Below are 19,598 nucleotides of genomic sequence, written 5' to 3'. Positions count from 1 at the left end.
TGGGCACAGACTGAAACACCAAGAAACAACATTCGAAGAATCTAATCTTTATCGACCTTCTTCAAGAGCATTTCTTTCCCCTTGGTCTAATTTGGCTTTGGAGTGTTTCAAGGTAGGAAGTCATCAAACGGCCCGAGGGAAAAGCAAATTATTTTCCAAAAAATGACCATGAGATCGGTTCAAACAGCTGTTGTGCAGAGATTTCTCTGTCAGCAGAGCTGGAAAAAAGGGACAGTGAGAACCAGTTGTCAAGAGACCATTAAACTGTTCTGTGTTTATTCTTTCAATAAATATGAAGCTTAAGAAATTCTAAGAAATCGCTTCTTCTTTCTTCATAACTGCAGGTTTAAACTCCCAGGAAATGTCAAGAAAAAACAAATCTTGAAATGAAGGAACGTCACTGATGAGACGGATTTGATTTTGAAAACTAGTGAGATTGGGAAGCCAATTTCTTTTTCATCTTTGCAAAAGAAAGCTTTAATCACACCCAAACAACAAAAATTATTTAGCAAAAGAAAACAAAAATGTGTTTGAGGAAAATGTTACGACACCCTGTTAAGACATTCCAGTATCTAGTGTTACGCGCTTTGACAGTTAAAAGCTAAGTGAGACGCATGTAGCCATCTACAGTCTCTGACACTGGTCTGAATAAAGTTTGCCCTGCTCCTCGCTTTCATCTGTGACATATTTGACGGGTTCTTTGAATGTATAGCACCTTTTAAGTCACCTCAGAACATTGCAGTGAGATCGAGATCTGGGCTTTGATCATGCTAATTCGTGATTTTTCATTTCTTAATTCTCAGCCAGTCCTTGGTGGATTAACTAGTATGTTTTGAGTCATTGTCATGTTGCACAGATGGGCAATTGTTTTGGACGTTTTCCCTCAAGGAACCTCTGATAATCTCCTATGAAAGTTAAACTTGCCAGATCTCTTTCTGGTTCATGCGTGTTCATGTCAGCGGTAGCAAGAGCCAGCTGTAGCCCCAGTGATGACATGTTAGGTTTTTTGGAGAATTCATTGAGCATCCTGTGATGCGATCTTTGGGTAAACCTGCTTAGATGGGCAGAGCTGGGCATGCTGGCAGTTGTTTTGGGTGTCCTCTCCTTGTGGACTATTTCCTAACATGCAGTCAACAATGCGATGAAATGCTTAGGATAAGAAGAACCGTTCAAATCACGCTAAAAACAAAAACACTAATGGCGTACAAAAAAAAAAAGTACGCATCATGCAGCAGTAATAAGCAAACAAAGTGTCACAGATGTGGTTTTGTGCAGTATTATTGTCCAGAGTTCAGTAGTTTAACAGCTTGTGGATAAAAACTGTCTTTTAGTCTGATTGAAGATCATTTTATTTAAGGCAGATTTCAAAATAAAACTCAATAAATCTCAAAACGGGTGTAGTGTTGGTTTCATTTTTGCAGTTATCTGGTTTGGAAACTATCCCACAAAGTATTTTGCCCGATAACGCAAAGACTATTGCGTGGGAACGCAAAAGAGAAAAAATTCCCCCATGTCCCCTCGCGGACTCCGTAGAAAGGCTTCATCAAGGGAAGATATTAAATAAATATGTTGTGAAATAGAAAAAAATTGAATGTACCATTAAATGTTCAATTTATTTAATACATCATTAAATATTAAGTGTACCACTAATTATGTCATGTCGTCTTTAAAATTATACTTAATTATTCAGTGGCACATTTAATTGCATAATATTCCATTTCATGATATAATGGTACATTTATTGTTTCTAATGATGTATTAAATAAATAAATGGTACCTTTAATTTAATGGCACATTTAATGTTACATTTCTTTCATGTTACATTTACTTCACTTATGGAACATTAACATTTATTTATTTAATGATGATTTTATTGTTTTAATTTTGTCCAGTTTGACCTTCCATTCTTGATGCCTGTATAGGAGGTCATGTCAGAATATGAATCAGGTGTTCTAGAGCAGACACACATCTAAAACTTGCAGGGAAGGGGTCCCTGAGGACCAGGGCTGTGAACCATTGAGGTACAGTTTCTAAATTATGAAGGTAATGCCTTTTTGCACTTTTGTTCAACAAGTACAGTTCTCTTGCTAGGTGCATTTTTTTTTCGTTTCAGCAACTTGAAACATAAAAGTAATGTCATTGTTCAAAGGAAACAATCACTTAATAAATGAGTAAAATACAACTATGTACATTTTGTTTATTCAGCTAAGATAGGCATGGTCTGTTTCCTTGTTTGATATTTTATTATTTCTTCATTGTTATTCTTTTTACTTTAACTGGCCTTTACTACAACTAAAAACAGGGGCCTAACTGGTCCTTCAAACAAAGAAATTCCCAAAAGACTAAATGAAGAAAACAAAAATGGGAGTGGCACAGGAGTGGGAGTCGTTCTGAATGGGAGCGGGATGGGAGTGGGAGTCAATTTACCAGGAGTGGGCTGGGACAGGATTTCTTTCGTTATGCTGGCCTGGGATTGGGATGGGACAAGACATTTTTCTGTGGGAGCGGGATGGGACAGGAGAGAAAATCCACTCCCGTGTCACCCTCTACTGTACACTGGAATTGCTGATTTCACAACCTTTTGATACTTTTCTAAATCTCTTTTCTAAAGCAGATTAATACAAAGCAAGCATCAGACTCCTATTAATCTTCGCACTCATTCATGTGCACCTGATGTGATAAGCCTGTGAGCGAGTTTAGCCATTTAAAGCAGGTATAAACGTCAGGGTTCCCTAACTTTTGCCCCAACAGAAACAGCATTTTTTTTTTTTGTAATTTTATAGAAAAATTTAAAAGATAATTTATTAATTTTTGTGTTGGTCTTTATCACTTCTATTTTCAAGTATTGTTTAAATTAATGTTAAATATCCATATAAACAAATATGTGAGAAAAACACACAGGCTTCCTTGGCCAAAAACATCTACTTCATCTTGATGTGAAAGCTCTATTTTAGTGACGTGCTCCAAGTGGAGCAGCTATTCTGAACTCCCTTTGGATAACGAAAGAGAAGAGAAAAAAAAAAATGACACTGAAGGGACATAAAGCAGAACAGCTATATCTGGTACTAGATAATTAAATAGCCAATTACAGTTTCCATATTTTTATTAAAATACCACATAGCTTGCTACGTCATTTAATAAAAAAGCTACTGAAGATGTTTGTATTGTGAACTCGGATGCAAAATAACTGCCGACTGCTTGGCCCGAGCACACAGCCTCAACTCCTGCGGCACGGTGTCCCAGCACCTGTATGACCCCTTCTCTTTTCCTATGGTTATGGTCCATCTGACAGAGAGAGGTATCCCAATCATTGTAATTTTTAGTATAACAATGGCCATCATTGGGCTCTAGATGGACAAACTGTCTACTTTTAAGGCTAGGCTTAAAACTTTCCTTTTTGATAAAGCTTATAGTTAGAGTGGCTTAGGTTATCCTGAGCTATCTCTGTAGTTATGCTGCTATAGGCTTAGGCTGCTGGAGGACATAATGACCACTTTCACCCTCTTCGCTACATTCTCACACTACTATCCAATTTTGCATTATTTGCTGTTATTTCAGCTTTTAACCTTGTTCTCTCTTTTCTCTTCCTAGAAGCTACACCTGGCCTGACTCTGTGTCTCCTGTGACACCTTTCTGGAGAGAGGCATCGTCCAAGCTTCTGCTGGTAACAACTTAATGCTCACCCTCTACCGATGACATGGCCCTGTCTTTTAGTGTTTAACCATTTCTCTCTCCTAGACATAGCTACTGACTGAGCTTCTACTGTGACTAACTCTATGTGCTCTCTTTCAGACTCTAACCTTGAAAACTGGCTCAGAGTTGATCTGTTCTTTCTTTCTAGGTGAAACGACTAAAGAAGCTACATCCATTAACATTTACTTTTCCTTCCCATAGAAAGTACTCCTGGATCAGTGCTTCTTTGTTCTCTATGTGTCTCTGCTCTGTTCTCTCAAACCCCCAGTCGGTCGTGGCAGATGGCTGCTCACACTGAGCCTGGTTCTGCTGGAGGTTTCTTCCTGTTAAAAGGGAGTTTTTCCTCTCCACTGTCGCTACATGCATGCTCAGTATGAGGGATTGCTGCAAAGTCAATGCCAGTGACTGTCCACTGTCTCTACATGCTCATCCAGGAGGAGTGAATGCTGCAAGTCACTGACTGGATGCAATCTGCTGGGTTTCCTTAAGACAGAAAAACTTTTTATCCAATTTGAATAAATAACTCAATCTGACTGTACTGTTCAATTGTTAGGATTAATTGGAATGTATGAACCTGACTGTTGTGAAGTGCCTTGAGACAACATGTGTTGTGAATTGGTGCTATATAAATAAACTGAACCGAATTGAATTATGCTGATGCAGATGCATGGCGGCATGTGTGCAACTACAGATCAGTTGCACTAGTGGTGCCTCAGTTCTGTGTGGAGCTATAATAGTAATAAGGAACAACATTTGTCACCTGTACATATCTGCATTTAGTTGCTGTAATCTTGTGGCGCTCGTGTTTTTTCCTTCCATACATCCATTATAGGCTAGAGAAATTGAGTCAGGATCGAGTGATTATAAAAACTATGGGTGAGTCACCATGTTTGTAGATATGATCTTTTCATCAGAAAAACTAAAAAACTAAACATCAGAAATAAAAGTTCATGCATGATGCATCCTGAGGCAAACTGGAGTTTCTGCAGGAAACTGTCTATCAAATCAAAACAAATCAAGCAGCTTTAAATTTGCATTCATTTGCATTCCTCAAGGATAAAAGATTTCACTTTCAAATGTTGCAACAATGAACAACAACTTTCTATCTGTTCTTTTTGAGCACCCAAGCATACCTGCAGAAAATGAGTCAGAACTGCTTCCATAGAGAAATCAATGTTACTGGTCAGTGGGATCATGTTGTAGGCTGTAGTTTAAAGCTCTTGGCTGCAGTCATTTATGCAAATAGAGGTCGTAGTCCCAGTAATTTCAATTAATAAGGCATGGGACATAACAGAAACCTAGTTTGATGGCAACAGAAAGCAGAAATTTACAAAACAATATTCAGATACATCAGTGGCTCTTTAAAGCCGATTTAACACATAACTCACTGCCGAGTAAGACTGCAGCAGTTTTAGTTGCAGATGCCAAATAAAACAGCAGAAGGCCAGATTTAGTTAGAGCTGAACAATAGTTTATAAAACTTCAATGGTGTGTAACAAATGAACGACAACAATGTTAAAAATACTTGATGCAAAATTTACTCTGATGACCGTAGAAGCTCATCAGAACAAGAAAAAAAATGTTTAATAAAGCTGGAAATCAACTTATAGCTGAGACAAATGACCAGTATGGCACATTACCGGCCAGACACGAAGCCTCTGATTGATGCCTCCCTTCTAGCCCATCCTGCTCTTTCCGTTTCTTGCTCCTCCTCAGGCTGCCAAACCTCTTCATGGAAAGCAGTGGGTGGTTGGCTCAAAACTCAATTTGACCATGACCATCTGCATCACGATGGGAATGAACTCTCAAAAATGCCCCAAGCTAGAGTTACTCCATATATTTTATTTTTCTTCTGTGTTTTTCTTGAAAAAATATCCAGTTTAGGAAAATTAGATCACGAATTGATTGTCCTCAAGAAAGCAACTGACTTGAATAAATTAAAGCAACTCGCCAATGTATACGATGGCATGAACAGACAAATAAACAGGGGGGGGGGGGAAAGTATGTGCTGCGCCAGCAGGAGGCGGTGTGAAGCTCATAAATTTACAATAAAAAGACAAGAATGTGAAAGCTGTAAATTCCAGAGGGCTTTGGTGTCAGTGATGCTCCGACTAGAGTTCCTTGCCTTCTCTCTCAGAGGTGTTGGCGCTGTAAATTGTCAGGTGCAGCTGTGGATGGCATCTCTCTAATATAGCAAGCCCGTCTGCTGCTGTAAAAGGAGGCGAGTCCACACAAAAATCCCTGCCGATTGGCTGAGGCGACCGCTCTCCCTCTTTCTCACAGAGTAAATTCAGCACAGGAACATCTGCTTCACTCGGTCATCACGTGCAGTCACTTCATCAGGCTGCTTCTGTGAGTGAAAGCCTCTATTGGCAACTTGCAGTTTAACACAATTCAGTTGCCCACCTTAGTGACAGTTGTGTGGTGTCGGTAACTTGACCTTTAAGACTGCTGAGACCAGCCCCCCCGTCAGATGACAGCGGGGGACATCCCATGCTGTCAGCTGATCAGAAAGCTTCAGTTCAATATTAGTGCCCTTTCCTACCCTCTGCTAATGCCAGTTGCTCATAATAGTTCACGCGGGGCCAGCATAGATTTCAATTAACATGCAAGGGCTGAACAGCCAACATGACTTAGGAGCTCGGATATAATATATATAATATAAATCATCCTCGCTTCAAATCCACAAGAAAAGTAACATTTCATTTATGGATAGATCCCTTCTTAACTAAAAAAAAAAGAATAATACCTTGTAAGGACTGGCTTGCAAGAATGTAGAAGGTCAAAGCTACCCAGTTCCTTTATTTACTGACAACAAATGGCACAATGGCAACCAAACGTGATAGAGAAGGAGGGGAAAACAACTGTGCATGGCTGAGAGTCTGGTCACTTCCAGATAAGGCGATGGAAGTGGAACAGCAGTAAGAGGCTGACAATGTCCAGGCAATGGGAAAACGTATTTAGAAACAGACCAGAATGGAGCAAACATTCTGGTCATATTTGCATAAATACACAGACCTGAGACAAAGCTTTTGTCTGCTGAATGGTATGTGAAAAAGATGCACACTCTGAAACTCGAAGAAAAAAAAAAAAAAGACACTCTTTGGTGTTAAGAGGAGGCTCTACAGCCATGGCTTTGTTAATAGTTTGGAGAGAGAAATCAGGAAAGAGACTTTAGCACCCCCTTGTGGTGAAAGCAAGGCATCAACAAAAAGTTACACTTAATATTCAGCAACTTGGAAAAGCATTCCCTGACTCCTTCCACATTTTGTCCTGTCCTGACCAAAAACTTCAGTGTATGTTATTATATAAGTAGTATATATCTATCAAATGGAAGGGAGAGGAAACATGTTGTTTTTTTTGCCTTGTGTTGTAGTCTGCCCCACTTTACTTTAATATGTCTAAATGAAATCAGGTGAAACCATCTGTAAACAAAACCCACCTAATTAATAACTAGAGTCCACCTGTGTATATATCCAGCTGTTCTGTGAAGGCCTCAGAGGTTTGTTAGAGAAAATTAATGAACAAACAGCATCACGAAGACCAAAGGAGCACAGTGGACAGTTCAGGGAGAAAGTTTAAGACAGGGTGTAAAAGATTACCTCAAACTGAACATCCTACAGATGTTTTACATTGTTCAGTCATTTGAGAATAGAAAGGGTTTAGCAGAGTGCAAAACCATCCAATATAGGTGGCAAACCACCTATACTGACCGGGAAGCCAGTGAAGTCAGCCAAGAGGCCCATGGTAACTTGAGGAGCTGCAGAAAGTCACAGCTCAGGTGGGAGAATCCCCATTACTCACCTAAAAAAACTGGCCTTTATGGAACCGTAGCAACAAAAAATGCCATTGTTGAAGATGTTGAACAAAATGCATTGAGAATTATTTGCAGTTTGCAATAAGCTATGCAAGGGACAAAGCTGCAGGTTGGATCAAAACAAAGCCAAACCTTTTAGCCAACAAGCACAAATGCTGTGGTAAAAAGAAAAGAAAAAAATCCAAAATTCTTTCTTAACATATCATCTCTCGGGTGACACAAGGTGGTGGCAGCATCATGCTGTGGGGATGCTCATCTTTACAAGAGACAGAGAAACTGGTTAGGAAGCTGGGATGGATGGACCGCAATTCTGGAAGAAATCCCCATTGAGGCTGCAGAAGACTTGGATGCTCCATCTAAGTCTTCTTGGAGCTACAAAAGAATGGTATATATATCTAAGCATACACATGTGTATACATGTGTTTGAATGGCAAAATAACTGTAATTGCATTGAACACCTGTTCTATAATTATTGACTCGGGGAGGCTGAGTACAAATGGACACCAGACCTTTTAGATTTGTATTTATAAAATGATTTCAATTATGCACTATTTTATTTTGGTCTATCAATTCCAGTGAAATACACTGAAGTTTGTGGCTGTAACCTAACAAAGTGTGGAGGAATTATCTTCCAAAGCACCATAGATAGAAATTTTGCCATGAGCAGTAAATCAATCTTTGACATTCAGTTTAAATTTTCACATTCCACTGATCATTCAGAGATAAAGCTGTGTCTCAAAGCAGATCACACTAATAAACCAAAGCTGCTCCCTTTGGAGAAGTGAATCAGCTGGTATGTGTTCTTGTAGTGTTTTTTAGTTCGCTTACGATCAATACCATTCTCCAGAGGAAGCCGAGCATGATAAGATTTGGCTCGAGCTGAACTGTTCCACCAGCTTTTGCCAAACTGACCCTCTGCGAGGAAACACAGAAGAATGGGTTCACGTACCCGCCAAAGAAATGCATGACTCATTCGTGTATCTGTTTGATGCAGCTTCCAGCAGGGCTGTTTCCATGAAGACAAGGCTGTTTTTTGTTATGTAACGATATAAACCCACAAATGCATGGAGACACAAAAGCTCAGAGTTTGCCAGTTAGGCCTGCACTTCATAAAACACGGCCTTGTTCTACCTACTCCATCTCATTTCTCCCTGTTTTTGGATTATGTTCTAATGAGCTTCAAAAGTGGCTGGTGAATGCTCCTTGGCAGGCCTCCCATGCGTGACATGCCAAACGTGTAACTTCATATAATGAACAGGCCTTCAAACATGGAAGACGACCAATCCCTTTTCCGTACAGCAATAACACGGAAAATCTCTGCAGAGGTTACAAGTCAGAATCTCAAATCGTGTGACCATGGTAGCTGCAGAGCACCACAATGAGAAGAAGTGGTTTCATCTTCTTCGAGGGGGAAGCGTCCGCCTTCTACTTTGCACCACAATCTTCAGCAGTGCAGAGTGAAAAAAGGCAGATATGCTCTGTATAACCTCAATCACAAGCAGCACAGAGACCCGAATGTGGCTTTAACATGTGCAGGAAATCCAAATAATGTGCGATACGTTTCACCACAAGAGTCTAACTTCCTTTACAACACTCTTCTTCCTTTATCTTTATTCATACACGAAATCAGTGTTCTGTTTTGAGAAGAAAAAGGATAGGAATGCATCACTTAATAAATAAGCGGAGTCTTCATTACGATGGTGGCTCATCCACTTACCTCTCTTGGTTCTGGAGAAGATTTTCATGCTTGTAGATGTGGAATTGGACCGGAAGATACCACTGAAGCTGAGGCGACGGGGGGACTTGGGTGAGGCATTCTGATGGGAGGGATAAGGGAAGATGGTTTTGGGTGAAGCTGAAATGGCCTTTGATGGCACCGGAGCAGAGTGGGGCGTTGAGGGCCTGCTGGCCGGGTTCTTTGCAGCATCTCCTTTGGTGGGGCTGGCTGAACGAATGAGACGCTCCCCCTGAGAGACAGTACAAAAAAGAGACAGTTTTATTCCCCTGCACTTAAGAAAATGCACGGTACATTATGAGTGAGAGGCTGAAGAGCTGTTCTGTGAAAGCTCTGTACACAAACAGCAAAGTAAAGGGAAAAAGTGAAGAAAGTTTAAAAAAAATAAAAAAAAGTTCTGATGATTGCACATTTTGTTCCGAGTCACTTCTCCTTTTTACACAGTGGTTTGTTTAGTTAGCTACACTGTAACAGCTAATGGTACCTCATAAAAAGCTGCGTACGAAGCGGAGTCCCACGAGAAACCTGTGATAAAGCTCATATTCTCAGACTCTGAAAAAGGTCGTTTTAAACTCTTTAGATATTGGATAGAAGGCTGCACATAATTCAGTATTATTGCAGTAACCTAAAAGTTACTAATGACATATACATGGATGCGTGCACATACAGTGCTTTGCAAAAAGTAATCATACCCCTTGAACATTGTCACATTACTAGCTCTAACTGCAGCAAAAGGTGGTTCTAGTGTTGACTTAGGGGGGGTGAACACAAACACAATGCACACTTCTCTGATTTTCACTTGTAAAAAAACTTGTATCCTTTTCCTATCACTGCACAATTGTCCGCTACTTTGTGTTGCTCTCACATAGAACAAACTAAGGTTTGTGGCGGATAGGTGACAAGAATGTAAAAACGTTCAGGGATATACATTGTGAACTGTGATATTGTGTCTATGAAAATAATGTGGCCAGGTGGTTTAGAAACACCTCACTGTTTTGGTTTGTCAGACCACAGAGCAGTTTTAGAGTTAATTTAGCTATCTCAAGCCCAAATAAACTGTCAGTTTTAGCAGACTTTGCTTACTGTTTACCTTTATGTGATAAAAAATAGTTCTGTTTCGCTATATAGTCAGAAACTGTGTGAGGTGAAACCGAGCTTCAGTGTGCTTGAGACTTTGTATTCAGCACAAAATTATAATCATGTCTGTCTTTATTGTAGTGCTGTTTGATGACCTGTGGGTAACAGGTACAGAGGTTTGTTGGCATTTCTGGAAGCGCTGGATCTGTGACATTCTTGTAGTAATAACCCTGAAGCCAGTCATTGTAGTCATATTACGTTTTCCAGGAATATTGCCCACTTGTTGTTGGTAAAAAAGGAAAGATTAATGAAAGACTTGCAGCACCCGCAAGGCTGACTTGTGTTATTTCCCTTTATACACAGACCTATTTACTAGCAAGCTAAAGTTATCTCTCCTACAGCTGAGGACAGACAGAGTAAACTAAAATCTACTCTCTAATCTGTAAACAGCCACTGTTTTTCTTGGAGGAACCAGACATAACATCCAAGTAAGGCTACTTCAGGCTGTCTCCTGTAGATACAACTTTGAAACAGCCATGGGACACTCAGCCAGCTGGAGTCAGGTCACATTGGCAGCGAGACTCAAACCGCGATGACACATTAACATTTATCAGGCATTAATAATCAAAATGCATTCATCTGATCGGACTTTGAACTGATCTAGGTTGTTAATGTCATTGACTTTATCAAAGAAACAATAAAATATGTCCTTTGGGGAGAACTCTCAGTGAAATTTCCATCTTCTTTATTTGTAGCCTTCTTGATACATTTTTATTGATCAGTGATTTGTGTTTATTGTCTGTGTTGCTGTGAAAATTTGCATGCATGTCAACAAAGGTGTTTCTTATAATATGGCAACTATCTCATAAAACGCAATGCATCATGAAGCAAGTGTATATTGTCTGGAGTTGTTTTTTTGGCTTTATTCCTGTTGTATATAGATTTCTTTTGATTGTCTTAATTTCTTATTGACATTTTTCTCTGCAGATTTAGACAAATTAATGCTACTAAAAATGAACAAAGCTTTTCTCAAGAGTTCAAAACCCCTCCCCATCTTCACCTTTAAAAGACTAATTCTTCCTTTGACTCTGGTTTTGCAAGTGATCAGTTTATCTACAAATCAAGAGACATTCCACTTGGTTAGGGTTTAAAATGATGTTACAATTTCAACTCTCAATAATGAATAAGAGGTGTTTGCCTCAAAGGGTGTCCTTTCACAACACCGAATGAATTGTTTTATACTACTTTTCCTAATTTTTGGAAACAGGTTTGTAAATGTGATACTAAGTGAGGAAAGAGATTCTACTGGCGATTAGATCGTAGCTGTACAGGCTTGTCTGCAGGGGTCTCTCATGCTCCAAGAAAAGCAGTATTATTTTAGGCTTCTTTGGGTGGGTTCACATACTGCATTTACACCTGCAACAAAAATACTGTGTTTTTGTTTTTGATCGTCTTTCTTGCAACAACTCTGAATCAGCTGGATGTACTGAAGAGCTAGCAGCAAACATACTTCCAGCCACATGATACAGTGGTGGGCCAGCTGCTAAATCGATATCCTGATGCTGTGGTGCATATCTGAATTTAAAACCAACGCAGTAATGATGGTAATTGAAACTACTGATGTCCATCTGCCAGTACAATAAGTTGGTTGCCATGGAGGCTTTTGTACCCACTCTTTTGGATAAAGATGCTGCCGTCTACTGAAGGACTTTTCATACTGACCCTGTGCTCATTTGTACCACCTCTACCTGCTGTCACAACTGATGACCATGAGAAATCTTCTATAATCAACTCAGTTTACTGTAAGGAAATGTCGTTATATGACTTCGATAAGTTGAATCTACCAGCATGAGGTCACTTAGGTTTTTTTGGTTTAATTAGGTGATATAATCTATCATATTTCATAAGAGTCAACTGGGTCAAATAGGTATCAGAACCGAAATAAATGATACGGACATGGTCAGCCACAATGATCAGGTAGGCTCTGCAATTTAAATTGCCAAGAAAATACCTCTAGCACCATTTTACCACCACTGTCAGAACTAACCCTTGAGGGTTAGTTAGAAAGATGGATCCATGCCGTTATCTTGCTTACGCCATCTTCTTTCTCTACCATCTTAATGTTGCAGCTAAAATCGAGACTCGACAGACTGGGCAACGTTTCTCAAAATCGGTTACTGTAACATTTTTCTAAGCCTGTCTGAACTGTATGATCCGGTTCCTGTTCTAGGCTGACAGGAGCGGCACATGGTATGGTCTTCTATTGCTTTAGCCCATCTGCATAAAGGTTCAACTTGTTGTGCATTCAGAGATGGTATTCTGCATATCCTGAATATAATCAAGTGATTACTTGAGCTACTTTTTCTTTTGTATCATCTTGACCAACAGAACTGTATTTTATCTTTTTCGGACCACTATCTGCACACTTTAGAGATGTTTATGTTTAAAATAATTCCAGTAGTTTCTGAAAAACTCAGATCTGCCCATCTGGCACCAACGACCGTGACACATTCGGGGTCACTTAGATCCCCTTTCTTCAACATTTTCGAGCTCTGGTTGAACCTTAAATAGTCTTTACATCATCTGGATGCCTAAATGTTGTCACATTATTGGCCGATTTACTGTCTGGGTTAACAAGCAATTAAACAGGCATACACAGGTTAGTGTATACATTTAAACAAAAATGTGCACTCTACTTAGTTAAACTGTATCAACATTACTATTCAGTGTAGCGCTCCGTTTAGACGTTTGCCTTCATGAGGTCAATAACATGTAAACAGATGGAGAAACCCTTCACTATTTGCTTTGTAGAGACCAAAACAAAACATGAGAAGTGGAAGCTAGTCTACCAAGAGACAGACAGCCTCCTCCTCCCACCGCTGCCTCCTGCCTGCTCTCCGTGAACCAACAACAACTCATTTAACCATTTGTGGGCCCTGATACACTGAAGCATTAAAAGACACAAGGATCTCAAGCTGAGAGGGGAGTGTTTTTACTGCAAACAGTAAAATGCAACATTGACGTTTTGACAACACATGAAATACATGAAAAAAAAAAACTTATATGACTGTTAATGAACTAAATACTATGAAGAAGAATGCTTCTGTTGTGCAGAATAAACAATCAAGTGGTCAAACTATATTTTTTGACAATGTAAATTAAAGAAAGAAGGACTGTTTTGTTTGGTTTCTTGATTCTCGGGCACATTTGAGCCTGAACCAATCATTTGACAATCTGGAGAAATGAGAGAGCACACACCCATCTTTTCTATTTGCCAACAAATCTCAATCTCATATTGTGCAAGAGCTTGTTAAGGCAAGCAAAGCAGCTATCAGGGTTTTGTCTGGATAAAACTCAGCATTCATAACTCAAATCTGCACAAATTATGTACAGATTCGTCCCAGATAAAACCCAAACATGTATCTTCGTCTACAGTGGATAATTATTTAAATGAATAAGAGCGGATAGCAAGGATGGGGCCGCTGTCTTCTACCAAAAAAAAAATCAATGTGCTGTATGCGCTCGAACTGCGCCTGGACACTGTGGGCGTAATGTTACTGTAAGCCAAAGTGAGATGGCAGAAAAAGAAGGTCTAGTGTGATATCCTGCTCTTCCAGGCCCACGATAATTTATTCAAAGCCAAACTGACACGTCAAAACAGACGTCATAAATCAAGTGTGTATGTGTTTGTGTGTGTTTTTGGGGGAGGGGGCATGAAAAGGACAAGCTTGAGCAAACAAACAGTTGGAGAGTGATTTATGATGTATGACAGAAAAATTATTAAATATACCGTCTGAGTGCCACTTTTGGTTGAGCCGCTGGTCTCCACTTTAGGGGCAGTAAAATCACCAAAGTCCTGCACATAGTAGAGATTTGTGTGTCAACTTCCTGAAAATACAGCAGAATAAATAAAGTGCATGTCTGTGCAGGTAGAATGATGTGCTCTTTGGCCACACAGTCTTTTTTATCTACATAATAGATTTGGACTTGAGGGCTGTGATTGTTTGCAATCCCTGTGAAAACCTTTGCAAAATAATGCAAATGATAAGCATTCTTCTTCCCTACATACCAAAGGTTAGGCGTTACTCTCTTGTGCAGCAAGTTATAAAGTTATAACTGGCAGACAATTACAAGTTGTTTTCTTTTACTCCTTATCCAACTTGAGGGTGAAAAGGTTCAACACTGCACAGCATAGTTCCAATAGGTCACACTTAACTGTCACATTCAAAACATTACATCAGATAGGAAGGTTTCCCCTTCAAATGGTTACAAGTATGAATACTAAAAAAAACACTATAACAATAATAGCATCTGCTTATCCACACAATCTGTGATAGCAACAGTAAAAACTCAAATTATAGCTGTGTATCAGCACTGGCTAATAAAATGAAAATAAAGAACGTCAGCAGGTATAACGCAGTGCATTTCGATAGTTTTTTTTATTGGTTATATATACACTTTAAGCACAAAACGTAAGCAGTAGTTATAAAAAAACAAAACTGCAAATAAAGTATCCTTTGGTGTCTGAATTTTTTTCTCATCAGAAATTAGTTAGTTGATTTTGGGTTTAATTCAATAATTCAATTTCTTTTTTGTTGTCAAAAACAAATGAGAGGAAATTATCACCAGGGCCCTGCACCCCTCAACTTAAAAAGTATATGCTTCATCCCATGACGTCACTGCCCATATATGGTAGCGGAAAGCGTTTTTAACATGGATCATATACCATGAAAAAAAAAAAAAAAAAAAAAAACAAGACTTTTTAGAAAAAGTATTATTGTCTGAATTCATAAACATTTTAATTATGGGTTTATATATGTTCTGTTCTCCTATATTAGTTTTGTGGTGAAACAAATTGAATAACATGAAAAAACGGCACCGTGTACGACATTCACAGAATTTGGTGCCTGTCGTGAAGTATCAAAACTTTTTTCCTCATTTTACTTTGATTTTATTTTTGGTTTATTATTATTATTATTATATTATTATTGTGACTTGACACGTGAAAAGAAAACCAAACAAATATTTGATTTCTACTCATTCTACCGTTTTCCACCGCAAAAAGAAAATCAAAAGGCTAGTATTTCAATTTAATGTATTGTAATTTAAAAAGAAAATGATTTAGCTACTAGTTTGCTTTGGTTTTCTTTTTTTTTTTTTTTAGGCACTGGTTTCTGATGAGAGCATTCAAAACACTAAAACGTGTCCTGGAAAATTCCACATGCATCTTTTGGACAAAGCAAAAACATTTGACAAAACAACCTGCATTGTATCACTGCACATGTAAACAAATGAAGCTCCATAATGGGAGTTGCCTGCCGTGACATCACAATAAATAGTTACTTTTCAACCTGCTGATTAAAAAAAAAATGCTCAAATGAAATACATTCCAAGCCATGCAATGTTGTTTCTGCATGAACCGAGGCCACTTTTCACACAGACTAGGAAAGTACATGACATATTTAGTGATAGCAAACAAACTGATGAACTTGAAGTTGTTACTCAAAGACGGAATGCAGCTGAAAACGTGCAAAACAACCTAAAGTTAATTTAAAAGGTTAATTGTAAAGTTATTTTATCTACATTAGTAATAAAAACAAACGAGCTGATACTTCACCGACTTACTGGCATGTTAATCCGCAGACCTCTTCTCTTTTTTGGTATTTTCTTTGAACTCCCCTTGCTGGATTCCATCAACGTGCTTCCCATTTTTCTTCTTGTTTTTTAAAAGAGCGAGACAAAAACCGGTGATAAACTTCCTAACTTAGTAACTGACTGGTTGTTGTCGACTGCAGAGCCACAGACAGCCGTGCCTACCTTGTCTTCAGCTGCCCCCTCTGCTCTTTACTACGACAGCACCAAGCAAGGAGCAGGCTCGTCCACCAGGAAGTAGGCTGTAAAAAAGAGGCAGGGCGCACCTCACACGCGCATTGTTTACAGGTGTTCCGCTGAAATTTGTCACCCTGAAGAAATGAGCTCCCTGCTGTGTGTTTCCGTGCCCGAGTCCAAAATAAACACAAGCCTCGCCTCCTCGCCTTTTTTTTTTTACGGAGCCCGCGAGGGGACATGGGGGAATTATTTTTCTTTTGCGTTCGCTCGCAAAACTTGTTAATCACCTTGAGAAAGCTGTGCATTTTGGAACAGCAGCACATTTGACAAACTGCTCACAAAACAAACCGCACTGATATGTTATTGATATGGTTTATTTGTCATATTTATGCAGATTTAATGCTTAGGATAAGAAGAACCGTTCAAATCACTATAAAAACAAAAGTGGCGTGCAAAAATGAGTTTGACTGCATGTGGATAATAACTGTCTTTGAGTCTGATTGAAGATCCTTTTATTTAAGGCCGATTTCAAAATAAAATTCAATAAATCTCAAAAACGGGTCTCCCACAAAGTATTGCGAGATAACGCAAAGACTATTGCGTGAGAACGCAAAAGTATAGCGTGGGAACGCAAAAGTATAGCGTGGGAACGCAAAAGTATAGCGTGCGGACGCAAAATAAAAAAACAAAAAAATCCCCCATGTCCCCTCGCGGGCTCCGTATTTTTTCAATAGACCGAAGGTAGAAATCATGTTTTTATAACGACGCTCAGTCACCGGTGTGTGAATGAAATTGACAATTTTGTGGTTTTTACACTTTTAAACAAATGTGCTTCTTGAAGGTGTAAGACTTTGAAGTAGCCGGCAATATTTAAGCGCCTTTTAAAAAATATATTTATTATTTCAACAATCAGTTTTTGCAAAACCGAGGGCACACCCCCAGGAAAAAACGGTTTAGACGGAAACTAATTTTGACATAACACCACCCAGGTCTAATGTAATTCCCCACCAACAGATGTCAGTGTGACTCAGATATTTATTAGATAATGTGGCCACGCATGAAACATCAGGGCCTGATTACAAAAACATTTAATAAAATACTTTGAATGTAGAAAGCACAATTTACAAAGGGGCAATTCATTCCACTTGTATATTTTAGGATATATAATATGTTTTTCCTTTTTATTTCGTAACGGTGTGTTTGCACTTGGGTTTTTTTTTAACGTTGGGTGGTTATAACTTTTTTATGTGTGTATTTCTTGTGCTTTATGGTTCTAGCAGGTTTTTCACGTCAAAACCCTGTATTTTCCCAGTCTGAAAGAGTGCTTAGTCCTTTTTTAAAGTATAAAGACAAAAGTTCTCAATGGATTTTTGGACGGTTTTTCTGCAGATACTAGGCTTTTTAAAATGAAACGTGCAAACAGCAAAGGATGGTTGCATGCAAAGAGAGATGCACGGATAATAGACACATCTTTATATGGATGGATGGATAGACATAAGAGACAGGAATATGTCTCAAAACATAAATATTTTTTTTCTTTTTCCAGATTAAACCAACCTAATTTTTTAATGACACTGTTTGAACCCCGGTTTTCTGTCACTTTGCTGCTGGTGTTTTCCCAAAAGAGCAACAAATAAAGTAATATTCTATTGTAGATTCCTGTGTAAGTATTTAAGTCCATGGTAGACTGAATGTTTGATGGAATGAAGGGATCATCATATCAGATGTTTCAGAAGGGTTTGCATTAAAATCATATCTACTTGCACAGTTGTGCAGCCTGAGGCTCAGAAAATCATTCAATAAAGCATTGCTATCAAATTTTAAAATTGTGTATTTAAAAAAAAAAGTTTTATCTGAAAATTGCTCTTTCTGCTGTAACTAAACACTTACCTCTGTCCCATGAATGTTTGGACTCCAAACATTGTTTCCCATTCCCTGAGAACAGTTGCTGTATGTGTCTGACTGTCTTGTGGAAGGTCCATCTCTGCCTGGTTTCCAAGTTTAGAACGTTAATGAAGTCTCCTGCTTTTCAGTTTCCTTGATTAGGAAACACAACCAGGAATTGGTCTTTTTTCATCTCCTAATATTAAGACTTATTGGTGTTTAAAACCCATGTCTCTAATCTAATTGAAGATCTGAAGAAGTTTTTGTCTTCTGATCTGTGAAGACCGTACAGTAATCTGCCTGAGATGGTGGTGGTCCTTCCTTCCGTCATGGGCATTACTCTAAGGCTCAAGTTGAAATATATATATATATATCTACATGTCTCAACCATATTCCCCCCATTACAGTTCAAATTACAGTTGCATCCAAAATTTGTTCAACGTTCACCGTAAATTAGGTGTAACAACCTCAAAAGTAGTTTTCTAAATTAAACACAAAACACCACTTTTACTGAGTACTTCAGTCTTAAGATTATTGAACCCCTTCATGACAAGTATGTTAAGTATTTAGTAGAACTCCCTTTTGCAGATATGATTCATAGTCAGACACCAGCTTCTGGCAGGGTTCCTGGAGAATCTTAGCCCACTCCTTGTGGACAAATGCCTCTAGTTTATTAATACTCTTGGGTTATTGTACTGCAACCCCCTTGCTGAATCCCACCCGAGATTTTCAACAAACATCTAGTAGGGCAAATTAGATTGCTTCTTCAGTATCTTCCAGAACCTTCTCTGAAAACCAAGCCTCGGTGGACTCTGAGACATGCTTGGGATCATTATCCCGTTTGAAACCTCAAATTCCATCTTTCCCACTGACAGCATGAGATACTTGGTAGAATTGGTCTTGGCTTCCACGCTGCAAGTTTCCAGTCCCAGAGGATCACTGACCACCACGATGCTTCACTGTAGGCAGTGTGTTCATTTCAGCATGCGCTTTATTCTCCCTCCCACAGAAATATCACAGATCCATTGATGCAGAGGTTTCGGTATTGAACGCCTCTGGCTTATTTAAAAGCTCTGAGCAAATTGAATCTGGATTTTCTGGTGTTTTTGGACCAGTAATGATGCACTGATTGGAGTTCATGCATAGAGCCCTTTGGTGTTTAATATGTGCCTTAATGTGGAATCTCAAAACCTGAGTGGCTGCTGCCACAAAGTCCAACTGGAAGACCTTTGTGGTCAGTCGATTGTTTTGTGTATCTGTAATTCTAAGAAAATTTGGGTTCAACTAATGTATCCCTGGACTGTGCGTGAGACCATACCTGGTTTGCAGATATCTCCCCTTATGACACTATCAACTGGGTTGACGAATTTTTAAAACTGAAGTAGTAAAAGAAAACAGGATTTAGAGTTGAATTTTTCTAAAAATTATTGCATATTAATTTTAACTAAACTGTTCTCAGTAATGTATTCTAATGAATAACACTGAATTTAAATGACAAACCTTTTTGTATGGAAAAGGTTTAAAAAACCCCTTATTCCAAATGGTATCAAATAAATCTCTTTC

At 38.8% G+C, this 19,598-nt stretch overlaps 1 protein-coding gene across 4 annotated transcripts in view; it reads right to left on the bottom strand.

Annotated features, from left to right (window-relative positions):
* Positions 1 to 16,282, bottom strand: part of LOC124869932 (5'-AMP-activated protein kinase subunit gamma-2-like) — a 35,050-nt gene extending 18,768 nt beyond the window's left edge. Inside the window, exons 1-4 of one of the 4 annotated variants that reach the window (XM_047368182.1) lie at positions 16,140 to 16,282; positions 15,948 to 16,038; positions 14,113 to 14,178; positions 9,228 to 9,477 (exon numbers count right to left, since the gene is read on the bottom strand). In XM_047368182.1, coding sequence (XP_047224138.1) covers positions 9,228 to 9,477; positions 14,113 to 14,178; positions 15,948 to 16,031 — 400 coding nt within the window. In that variant the 5' untranslated portion in view covers positions 16,032 to 16,038; positions 16,140 to 16,282. Of the gene's footprint in view, positions 1 to 5,333; positions 5,650 to 9,227; positions 9,478 to 14,112; positions 14,179 to 15,947 lie in introns of those variants that run through there. The other 3 variants (XR_007038689.1, XM_047368181.1, XM_047368183.1) reach the window with 3 other exon arrangements.
* Between the last annotated feature and the right edge of the window lie 3,316 nt (positions 16,283 to 19,598).

The sequence above is a fragment of the Girardinichthys multiradiatus genome, chromosome 6 (assembly GCF_021462225.1).
Source record: "Girardinichthys multiradiatus isolate DD_20200921_A chromosome 6, DD_fGirMul_XY1, whole genome shotgun sequence".
In the NCBI taxonomy this organism is placed as follows: Eukaryota; Metazoa; Chordata; class Actinopteri; order Cyprinodontiformes; family Goodeidae; genus Girardinichthys; species Girardinichthys multiradiatus.
The sequence above is the reverse complement of the archived record's forward strand: the minus strand, read 5'-3'. Positions and strand labels throughout refer to the sequence as shown.